Consider the following 12,262-nt stretch of genomic DNA (forward strand, 5'->3'; position numbering starts at 1 on the left):
ATTCAACCCGTTGAGACCACACCGACTATCCGAAAAGCATCCCACCCAGACCCACACCACTACCCTATTCCTGTAACCCTGCATTTTCCAAGGTTAAACCATTTAGCCTGCACATTCCTGGACAGTGTGGGCAATTTAGACATGGGAAGACTGTCCTTTGATCCAATTTATCCTCAAATGATTTTGAACAGAGATTTGCTTTCTTCTCTTCAATAGTTATTGCTGAAGCTATTCTGAGGTACAAATCTGAAGATCTGTAAGAGCATTTTATCATGGAAAAAGAGAGCAAGTATTTTTCATAAATGTATTTTATGCTGAGGTTAGGGCCATAAAAAACACCTTTTATACTTTGACATTTTTAAGACCATAGACCGTGTACAATTGACTTAATTACTTTAAGCATTACTGTCCGTACTGATTCCCATTGATCTGATTAGTTGCAGTCTGACATTGTATATTATTTTGTTCCTCAAAGCTGAGGAAACCAAGATATATTCCAGAAAAGCTGAGCACATTGATAAGGGTTCACTAGATTTACCTAGAGATTGAGTTGTTGGAGGTACTTCAGTTCAAAGGTCCATTTATGGGAGCAATCAGTAACCTTACTAAAACCATCACATTAATCTCCCTGTTACTCTTCATATATTTCCCCTCTTTGTATAGCTCTTCAAATTAAAGAGCTACTAGCCAGTTTCTGGCTAGTTTCCCCTGTTTTGTCTGGCTGTTTGTTCCCTGTTTTTACATAACCATTATTCTCTCAAAAATAAAAATGAAATTAAAGAAAGAAAATATTTCAAATACTCAGTCAGTCAGTACCTGTGAAGAAAGAATGAAAAGGTTGACATTTTACGTTGATGGCCTGGCCAGAACTGATGAAAGTTCATTCACTTGAAACACTAACTCTGTTTCTATTCCCAGTATTTTATGTCATTTTTCTCTATTTGACCACACACCAGGTTTTATCAATTCATTACTTTGTATATGTATATGATATTTGGAATGTGATGCAGTAGTTATTCTAGTTTCTTTAAAGGGATAAATTTTGCAATTGTTTCAAACAGGGGAACAACATATAATAATTCTTCTGCTAACAATTTTTCTCTTGTCTTTTTAGCCAGAGATAGATGGGTTCCTTCTGATCCTCAGATCATATCGGAAGGCCTCTATGCAATAGCTGTTGTTCTTAGTTTTTCACGAATCGCTTATATTCTGCCTGCAAATGAAAGTTTTGGTCCATTACAAATTTCCCTTGGAAGGACAGTGAAGGACATATTCAAATTCATGGTCATTTTTATTATGGTATTTCTTGCTTTCATGATTGGGATGTTTATCCTGTATTCCTACTATCTTGGTGCAAAAGTAAATCCAGCCTTCACAACGTGAGTACAAACTTTGTTAATGTATTAAATATTTTAGAACATCATAATATTCCTGCTAGCTTTCTCCCCTTCCTTCGTTTCCCAGGACCACACACTAATTGTGTTTGAGAAGGCAGGCGCAGGAACTGTTTTTAGCAAACCATCAATGTCACTCCAAATCAGCTGCTTCAAGTTCAATAGAAATATTAGGGGGAAAGGTGAATTTCACTCTGATTTTCAAATGAAGTTGTACTGAGCATCTACTTGCTACACATGTACAGGGATGCAGATTATAAGTGGAAAACGTACTGGGGTTCAGAAATCGATTACACTTCTTAATACTTTATGGTGCAATACGCAGGTGCTTTAAAATGCTACACCAATGTATTTCTTGTGGTACTGCCAAATTCTTGACCTTCTGATAAATCTGATCCCTTAAAAGGGAAAACAGAACCCATTTTATAACATAATGTTTCTGTTGCTCAGCAAAATGACATAACAGTGTTAATGACATTAGTGTCTGCATTCCAAGGACATTTAGAGATGCAGAGTGAGATAAATTTCACTCCTCCTGCTTGGTGGAAATAGTCTTATACCTGTGGCATTGTCTGTTCCTACTTTATCCTATTTTAACTTGCATAGCAGCCTCATTTATTAACGCAGATGACACAGATAGAGTGCAACTTTTGTTTCCCTATTGTGCAGCTCATGGGTCATTGCTGCTCCACTCAGTAAAACCTGAAGGTCAAAGGAAAGAAACAGACAAAAAGTTAAATGAAAAATTACTTTTGTGAAAACCAAAAGAATTGGAGTGCTCCTTTTGCTTCCACTAGAATAATATTACCTGTTACTGCCACAAAGTATCTCACCCCCACTATTACCGTGTGTCTGTGTGCGTGTCTGGGCTCCTTCTTCAAACCTAAAATGGTACAGCATGGATGAGGATAGCCACATTTTGGTCTATTTACAGGTCACATGAATATGGTCTATATTGCTCCAAAGAATGTTAGAAATATATCAGTTTCCGGTGTGTCTCCGACAAGCTCCTTCTTTACTCTGACCAAAACCCCATTACCTCATTGCAATGCATGTTGGTCCCTGAACATAATCAAATATTAACCCTTTCAAACTCGTATGCAATTCAACATGATGACCTCTCCCTTATTGCTCACCCATCGCTCTGTATCCCCAGTCCACTAACAACAATATAATCACCTGGGAAAAGCAAGAAAGAGAAAAATTACTAGCCATTTCCAAGTTAGAGAGAGTCCTCATATAGTCCTTTAAAAGCTGGTATCAGTTTGGTGAATCTGTGTTGTACTATTAAAACCAATATATATTTTCTGTAGTTCAGTGCCCAAAACTAAGCATGGTCCTCCAGATGGGTCTGACCAAAACTATGCACAACTAAAACATAAGTGTCTTTTAGTGCACATGTTCTTAAAATAAATGCTAACATTTCATTAGCCTTTAAGATTACTTTTTGTACCTGTGGACTAATATTGACTGATTTATGTACATGGAAACTTGCTTGAGAGAAAAGTTATCGTAATATCCCTAGATTCCAGCATTCAACATATATATTTGATATTTAACATGTTTGGTTTCCCACAATGAAAACTTGTGTTCTCAGTTTTGTTATCACAGCATGGTACTGAACAGAAACCAATTATGGAGATAAAAGGATAACAGAACAAATGAACCTGATTCATTCTTGTGTGCCTCCTAGTTATTCATTTCATAAAGATCTCGGAGAGAATTTACATTCTGTCTTCTCAGTAAAATATAATTTCCATATTGAATCTGGAAAGAAGAGAAGAAAATAACGAAGAGGTGTACAGAAGGCAAAAATAGACTGGATTAAAACAAAACTTGCATTTAGACATAACTAATGGACATTCCAAAGCACATTCAAATGTATTCAATGTTACACACTTAAAAATTATTAACAAACAGAGAACAGGATATTAACATTAATATATTAATAATAATATATTAATATTAACATTTTTCTTGTATGAATGCGAGCAGTTTTAAGAATTAAGTTGATGAACAAGAAATCCTGGGAGGAAATAAACATTTATATAAGTGGGAAATGATTACAAATGTTAGACTAGGAAAAATTGAGAAGAGCTTTGGTAGAGGTACACATGATTACTACATGTTTAGATAACCCGCCCAGCGAACAGCAGTTTCCAGTAACTGATGCTGTAAGGAATAGCATACAGATATAAGGTTTCAGACAAGTCATGCAAGTGAATGTGTGGAGGAACATTTTTTTACACTGTGTGTATGTGACTAGAACTTACTGCCTACAAGGGTGGTGGAAGTGGAGAAAATCAATGATTTCAAAAGGAAATTGAATTGTACTTGAGGGAAATAAACTTGTAGGGATTACATAAGGATAGAAAACAAAAATAAATTGATCAAAAAGCTAAATTGTCAACAATTTTAGTAGAAGCTATACGTTAATTAATTTTATTTAAAAATATTCCTCTCGGCCAATAATGTAGTGTTACAATCAGATTTTACCTTTACAGAAGTATTTTAAATTATTAATAGTTTAACATGTGAAACATCATAAATTTAAAACTATTGTCTTCCTCAGAGTTGAAGAAAGTTTCAAGACACTATTCTGGTCAATCTTTGGTTTGTCTGAAGTATCTTCTGTTGTCCTCAAATATGACCACAAATTCATTGAGAATATTGGATACGTTTTATATGGAATATACAACGTCACTATGGTGGTGGTCTTGCTCAACATGCTGATTGCCATGATCAATAGCTCATATCAAGAAATTGAGGTAGGATGTACTGTGTGCTTTAATACTTTAGATTCTATGCAAGTATTAGCCTCTGTTTTAACCACTGTGACAAGATGGAGAAGATTTGCTGGAGTAATATTGAAATATCAGGTTTGGGCAACATGTCATTCTGCCCACTCTTTTAGATTTTAGAGTACAGAAATCAGGTCATGAACAAAACTCTCTCAAGGCATATTTTAATTTACATAAGAAAGCAAATGGTGATATAATAGGTGCTGTGACTTGTATTTAAACTGAACTGTGGGAAGTCTAAGATATATGTCTCCCAATCAGTTGGTCAAAGTGGAACCTGACAGCTCCCCAAAACAAAGAGCTCTTTTTGTACAAATTGTTGATTAGGTAACAAGGTCGGTTAATTAATTAAGTTAAATAATTACATTTCCTTGTAGGCCATTTCCTTGCATGCCTACAAGTAATCTTTGAGCCTCCCACATTTACTTTCAAAATGTTGACCACCCCAACTACCCAATTAGTGATGCTCCTTTCGTAAAACAGAGAACTGCCCCAATGATTCCTGGCTGTTGTCCCAATGTCCACTGGCCTACCAGTTTCCAAGACTATGGCAGCCATATAATATGTTAATGAGGCCTCTATGTAACATTGGAATAGTCTCCACATCTATGGCCTTGTGGTTTCTTCAGCTATTTGGGTTTCCTGTATGAGCTCCACAGTTTCCTGTTAACATCAGAGCAATTATATTCATCATCCTTGAAGCACCATTTGTATATCTGAGTCAGTATAGATGGGAATTCTGTCCCTAACTTACACAAAGTCAGTACTACATATTCTCAGGCAGGCAGAAGTGGGTACTGCAGATGCTGGAGATTAGAGTCAAGATTAGAGTGGTACTGGAAAAGCACAGCAGGTCAGGCAGCACCCGAGGAGCAGGAAAATCAATGTTTCGGGCAAAATCATCATAACATATTCTCAGACCTAACTGCATTGAAAGATGTGTATTCACTCGCTTCTTCTGACAAGCGCCACCTATTACAGTAAATTGTATGATTCAGTTTGATGCACATTATGAACTGAATCAAGTGGTCTAATTCCCCTCATCACACACTCTCACTTAATTTGTTTAATTTACAGCCATCTCAAAACCAGCAATATGTCTGCTGGTTTTAAACAAATCAAAGAAGTGTGTGCAAATCTGCCTGATTATGTTAATGGAAGTGCAGTTCAAACTGAGACTGTGTCTCATTTGGATACTACTGCATTCAGACAACCTCAATATCAGACAGTTAGACGAAAAGAAAGTAGGTCCAATGGAAGAGAGAAACTGGCATTGATCAGGGAGATAGTGATGATGTGATGTAAGGTGAATGATTTACATACATCTGTAAATATTATTGATTCTAGGTTTGGATTTTGATCTAATGGCATGTGTACTTTGGACCGTGTATGAGGAATGTTTAACTTATTTCAGGACCCATGATTTTTTTAAAAAAACAGATGAGATGGAGAGGCTGGATGAAAATGGAGATATATTTGTTCAAAGTTTGTGCGAAGATTTGTAGCTCGGGTGCTCGTTGTTGTGGTTCTGTTCGCCGAGCTGGAAGTTTTTGTTGCAAACGTTTCGTCCCCTGGTTAGGCGACATCATCAGTGCTTGGGAGCCTACTGCGAAGCGCTTCTTTGATGTTTCCTCCGGTGTTTATAGTGGTCTGTCCCTGCCGCTTCCGGTTGTCAGTTTCAGCTGTCCGCTGTAGTGGTTGGTATATTGGGTCCAGGTCGATGTGTTTGTTGATGGAGTTTGTGGATGAATGCCATGCCTCGAGGAATTCCCTGGCTGTTCTCTGTCTGGCTTGCCCTATGATAGTAGTGTTGTCCCAGTCGAATTCATGTTGCTTGTTGTCTGCGTGTGTGGCTACTAAGGATAGCTGGTCGTGTCGTTTCGTGGCTAGTTGATGTTCATGTATGCGGATTGTTAGCGGTCTTCCTGTTTGTCCTATATAGTGTTTTGTGCAGTCCTTGCATGGTATTTTGTACACTACATGCTCATGTTGGGTATCGGGTCCTTCGTTCTGGTGAGTTGTTGTCTGAGCGTGGCTGTTGGTTTGTGTACACATCGACCTGGACCCAATATACCGGAGGAAACATCAAAGAAGCGCTTCGCAGTAGGCTCCCAAGCACTGATGATGTCGCCTAGCCAGGGGACGAAACGTTTGCAACAAAAACTTCCAGCTCGGCGAACAGAACCACAACAACGAGATATATTTGCCTTGGGAAAGTGTTATGAGCAGACAGGATAATTAGGAAAGAGCAATAACTTGTTTTCAGTGAGAAAAATTGTGAATTTAGTTTTTTTTGCTTAGAAAACAGCCATAGCTTGAAAAGCTTTTAGTTTTGTTCACAGAATGTCTACTTGAAGTTAGATGTAAGCAACACGTTTTCCTGAAGAAAGGAGAAAATACGGAACAGTTAACAAATAGGTCAGCTCAGTTTAAGAATTTTAGTTTGGAAGTATCTGACCTATATGTTTAGGCTGGAATCATAAAGGGGTTATTCAAAGTTGAGAAAGTCTAGGCTTAGTTGTATAAATAATCAAGGAATAGGCTATCAAACTCTCAAGACAAGGAATTGAAAGAAACAGTTAAGTTGATCCTAAAGATAGAATAAAAAACAGAATTCTCTCCAGTGTTTCAATACTGAAAGTTTTATTTTTATTCTGTTTTGAAATTTTCCAAATTATCTTGTATAAATAGTATGATATTCTACTTTTTGTGTAATAAACTTCTTTTTGATTGTTAAAATCAAATCTGAGCATTGTATGTTTATGTTTCAGTGAAAGATCACCTTTTTAAATTTAAAAAAAAAGCAAAATATGATCTATCAAGTCAGATTTCAGTCTGGAATCTGATTCGTTCAGTAACATCAGCTGGGCTCATAACAATGATGATCACGAATTAAAGAACAAGCAATTGGAAAAGGAAATAGTGGTTGTTAGAACAGTGTATGGGAATTATGAGATTGGAGTGTGGTGACTGGGGAAGGAAGAAGTAATCAGAGGGAGTGAAGTTCCAGGAATCGGGGTATTGCTATGCAATGATTGACAGGATGGCTGAAAACTGCATTTGCAACTGACTGGATGTAGGATGGTAGGCAAAAGTGAGGACTGCAGATGCTGGAAACCAGAGTTTAGATCAGACTGGTGTTGAAAAAGCACAGCAGGTCAGGCAGCATCCAAGGAGCAGGAAAATCTGATATAGGATGGTACCAATCAAAGAAAACAATGATATTTAGGAAATGAAGTGGTGGTGATCTTGGAGAGTGGTGACAGTTGTTAGGAGATAGAGATGTAAATATTGGAGACAAAAGCAATGGTAATTGGGGGTTGGGTGGATGTAACCATGGAAACTAAAGTGATTAGAGTTATAGAGTCATCGAGATGCACAGCACGGAAATACACCCTTTGATCCAACTTGTCCATGCCGACCAGATATTCCAACTTAATCTAGTCCCACCTGCCAGCACCTGGCCCATATCCCTCCAAACCCTTCCTATTCATATACCCATCCAGATGCCTTTTAAATGTTGCAATTGTACTAGCCTCCACCATTTCCTCTGGCAGCTCAATCCATACATGTACCACCCTCTGCATGAAAAAGCTGCCCCTTAGGTATCTTTTATATCTTTCCCCTCTTACCTTAAACCTATGTCCTCTAGTTCTGGACTCCCCCACCCCAGGGAAAAGACTTTGTCTATTTATCCTATCCATGCCCCTCATGATTTTATAAGCCTCTATAAGGTCACCTGTCAGCTTCCGATGCTCCAGGGAAAACAGCCCCATCCTATTCAGCCTCTCCCTACAGCTCAAATCCTCCATCCCTGGCAGCATCCTTGAAAGAGTTCAGAAAAGATTTACAAGTTTCACAATATCCTTCTGATAGGAAGGAGATCAGAATTGCATGCAATGAGCAGCGCTGAAGTGGTGCTCATAGTGGAGATTTGACAATGGGGAGATAAAGTGGTAAGGATTGGGGCAATGGAGATGCAACAGTTGGGTATGGAAAGAACCAGTGATGATGAGGAAGAGTAGTGGTGGCAAATGGGGAGAAAAAGTCGCATTTGAGAGGAGAATGAATCAGAATTACACAGAGTAGTGGTCATCAAGCAGTGTGATGATATTTGGGTAAGGGCACGAATAAGAAATGTTTGGAGGGACATGGGTTGAGTGAAGACAGGTGGGACTAGGTTAGTTTGGGATTATGGTTGGCATGGACTGGTTAGACAGAAGGCTCTGTTTCCAAGCTGGACGACTCTATAACTAAGTTTTTATTGTAGAGGAAAATTTAATTTAAAATGCCAACAATTTTTTTTAAAATAATTTCACCAAGTAAACTTATTTGTTCTAATAGGACATCTGAACTTTTAAAATGATTTTTTATTGACCTTGTTATTAGCATTTTGTAATTACTGCCAATCTGACTATGTCTTTTATGTCTCTTTTTCCCTTAGGATGATGCAGATGTGGAATGGAAATTTGCTCGATCAAAGCTATGGCTTTTCTACTTTGACCATGGGAAAACCTTACCCCCTCCATTCAGTCTTGTGCCTACTCCAAAATCGTGCATTAGTTTAATACTAAAAATCAAAAACTGTCTCATTGATCTATTCAAATGCAGAAGGAAAAGATTGAAGAGAGATGTAGAGATTGGAATGTTGAATTCAAAGTCTAGGGTATGCATGTCAATAGTTTAAAAAGACTTGTATTTATATCGCATCTTTGATTACCTTCTGATGTTCTAAAGTGCTTTACAGCTAATTAAGTGCTGATAAAATGTCATCACTATTGAGGTGTAAGAAATATGGCAGAGTATTTGTGCTGAGGAAGCTTCCACAAACAACAATGGATAATGAAGTAATCAGTATTCTAGTTATTAGCTTTAGGATAAATCATAATCACGACACACCGGGAAACAAATTAGTGTTAGAAAGAGAGTAGTTCATGTGTGGAATAAACTTCCAGAGGAAGTGGTGGATATGGGTACAGTTACAACATTTAAAAGACGTTTGGATAAGGGCATGAATAAGAAATGTTTGGAGGGACGTGGACTGAGTGAAGACAGGTGGGACTAGTTTAGTTTGGGATTATGTCAGCATGGATTGGCTGGACTGAAAGGTCTGTTTCTGTGCTGTATGACTCTATAACTAGGTTTTGTTGTCATATGTACTCGAGTAAAAAAGTACAGGAGTACATTGAAAAGTGTACAATGTCGCAACACATAGCATCATCTTAGGTACAAAGTACCTCGGTACAAATCTTAGGTGCTAAAATAGATTACACACAGAAGTCGGGAAATAAAGAAAAAAGCTAAAAGTTCTATACTGAAATTCTTCATGGTATAAATTAGGAAAATAAAGAAATAAAGTCAAAAGATAAACATTACAGTCCTTCTATAACCTCCAGTAGCTTCACGGTGAGGCCTTTCCACATGTGGTCTCACTCTGCCCCTTGCTGGGCTGACTCACAACCCAGTGACCACTGTGTGTGACAGGCTGACCACACCACTGTCCTGCTCCTGGGCCCCCAGCACATTGATTGCATCTAGACCAGTCCCCCAGCCTGCCAGCTGCTCCATTCCATTCTGGGCCCGCCAACTGGTGGTAATCCCACTCTGCTCTGGACCTGCTGACAGTCCCGCTCCACTCTGGGCCTGCTGACCGTCCTGCACTGGGCCTGCTGACTGCCCCGTTATGCTCTGGGCCTGCTGACCGTCCCTCTCTGCTCTGGGCCTGCTGATCGTCCCTCTCTGCTCTGAGCCTGCTGAGCGTCCCGCTCTGCTCTGGACCTGCTGACCATCCCGCTCTGCTCTGGACCTGCTGACCGTCCTGCACTCGGCCTGCTGACTGCCCTGTTATGCTATTAGCCTGCTGATTGTCCCTCTCTGCTCAGGGCCTGCTGACTGTCTTGCTCTGGGCCTGTTGGCTGCCCTGTTATGCTCTTGGCCTGCTGACCATCCTGGTCCACTCTGGGCCTGCTGACCATCCCACCCTTCACTGGACCTGCTGACCATCCCGCCCCACTCTGGGCCTGCTGACTGTCCTGCTCTGGGCCTGCTGACTGCCCCGTCCTGCTCTGGCCCTGCTGACTGACCCGTTATGCTCTGGGCCTGCAGACCGTCCTGCACTCGGCCTGCTGACCGTCCCACTCTGCTCTGGGCCTGCTGACTATCCTACTCCGCTCTGGGCCTGTTGACTGTCCTACTCTGTTCTCGGCCTGCTGGCCATCCCGCTATGCACTGGGCCAGCTGACTGTCCTGCTCTGGGCCTGCTGACCATCCTGCTCTGCTCTGGGCCTGCTGACCATCCCGCACTGGGCCTGCTGACCATCCCGCTCCGCTCTGGGCCTGCTGACTGTCCTGCTCTGGGCCTGCTGACCATCCTGCTCTGCTCTGGGCCTACTAACTGTCTTGCTCTGGGCCTGCTGACCACCCCCTCTGCTCTGGGCCTGCTGACTGTCCTGCTCTGGGCATGCTGACCATCCCGCTCTGCACTGGAACTACTGACCATCCTGCTCTGGGCCTGCTGACCGTCACTCTCCGCTCTGGGCTTGCTGACCGTCCCGCCCTGCTCTGGGCTTGCTGACCGCCCCGCCCTGCTCTGGGCCTGCTGCCCGCCCCGCCCTGCTCTGGGCCTGCTGCCCGCCCCGCCCTGCACTGGGCCTGCTGCCCGCCCCGCCCTGCACTGGGCCTGCTGCCCGCCCCGCCCTGCACTGGGCCTGCTGCCCGCCCCGCCCTGCTCTGGGCCTGCTGCCCGCCCCGCCCTGCTCTGGGCCTGCTGCCCGCCCCGCCCTGCTCTGGGCCTGCTGACCGCCCCGCCCTGCTCTGGGCCTGCTGACCGCCCCGCCCCGCTCTGGGCCTGCTGACCGCCCCGCCCCGCTCTGGGCCTGCTGACCATCCCACCCCGCTCTGGGCCTGCTGACCATCCCACCCCGCTCTGGGCCTGCTGACCAACCTGCACTGGGCCCTCAGCTGCTCCAATGCTCCAGTGTCGTTGCCACCATTGCTCTCTCTCCGCAGGGTAAGTTTGAAAAAAAACATTTTAAAAACTTTTAAAAAGAAGAGCAAGGGAAGAGAAAGGAAGAGGATGGGAAGGACAAATCCCAGGCTGAGCCTAGATGCTGCCTACTTCGGCACCGCCATCTTGGGCTCTATTCCACAAATGGGTATAATTGCGTAATGAGATATTTTACCTCCACTCAAGAGAGCATATGGGGCTTCAGTTTAACACTTCATATGATGCATGTGACAACTCCAACCATGCAGTTCACATTCTGGATGGTTACAATATTACACTATATAATGCAGTCAAGTCCCTGAAGAGGTAATTGAATACGTAAACCTCTTAAACAGATACATAAATATTACAACTTCAGAGAAGAATGTATTAATGTAATGTTTTATGACCGTGAATGCATTATCTGAAAGGGCAATGGAAGTAAGTTGAATAGTAATTTTCAAATGGTGGGGTACCTGAAAAAGGAGCTAAAATACAACTGCAGGGATGGGCAGAGAGTGGGGTAATGGAATTCATTGGATGGCCCTTTCAAAAAGCCAGAAAATGTTGAATGATGGGTCAATTGTTCTTCTTCTATGGTATAAGAATCTGTCATATTAAAGATGTGTATTCCATTTTCATAGCTGAATCTTTTTGCGCAGTCAAATCTAAGGATTTCAGAAACTCAAAGTTTCAACAGCATTATGAATCAACCAACAAGATATCAGGTATGGAATAGAAATATTTTCTGTGCTGTCATCTTTGACTTTTCAAATCTGTTGAATGTCAAATATTATTGATGGGCATGAGGATTGAACTAGATTAGAAATTTTAAAAGCTATGCTTTCTTGCATTTACTTTGTCACCTCTAAGAAAAATTTCCAATGTAACCAAATTGTGGTGATTAGTTCATCCACCTCATTTGGCTGGATGATTGATTTACAAAACAAAATGATGTCAACAGCGTGGGTTCAATTTCTGCAATGGCAGAGGTTACAATGAAAGAACCTCTTTCTCAATTTCTGGCCCTCACCATGGCAACTTTACCTTACTTGTAACATTATAGCAAATGTATTCAGCTT

The 12,262-nt window shown here is 41.3% G+C and overlaps 1 protein-coding gene across 2 annotated transcripts in view; it reads left to right on the top strand.

Annotated features, from left to right (window-relative positions):
- The window catches only part of trpc3 (transient receptor potential cation channel, subfamily C, member 3), a 254,492-nt gene that overhangs the window by 226,989 nt on the left and 15,241 nt on the right, over window positions 1–12,262 (top strand). For both annotated transcript variants that reach the window (XM_087980116.1, XM_087980114.1), the window contains 4 exons: window positions 1,115–1,379; window positions 3,967–4,162; window positions 8,640–8,861; window positions 11,825–11,908. In XM_087980116.1, coding sequence (XP_087836242.1) covers window positions 1,115–1,379; window positions 3,967–4,162; window positions 8,640–8,861; window positions 11,825–11,908 — 767 coding nt within the window. The remainder of the gene's footprint in view (window positions 1–1,114; window positions 1,380–3,966; window positions 4,163–8,639; window positions 8,862–11,824; window positions 11,909–12,262) is intronic.

Source organism: Chiloscyllium plagiosum, unplaced genomic scaffold (assembly GCF_037043375.1).
Source record: "Chiloscyllium plagiosum isolate Xiang-an unplaced genomic scaffold, Cpla_swu_hap1 HiC_scaffold_36, whole genome shotgun sequence".
Lineage (NCBI taxonomy): Eukaryota > Metazoa > Chordata > Chondrichthyes > Orectolobiformes > Hemiscylliidae > Chiloscyllium > Chiloscyllium plagiosum.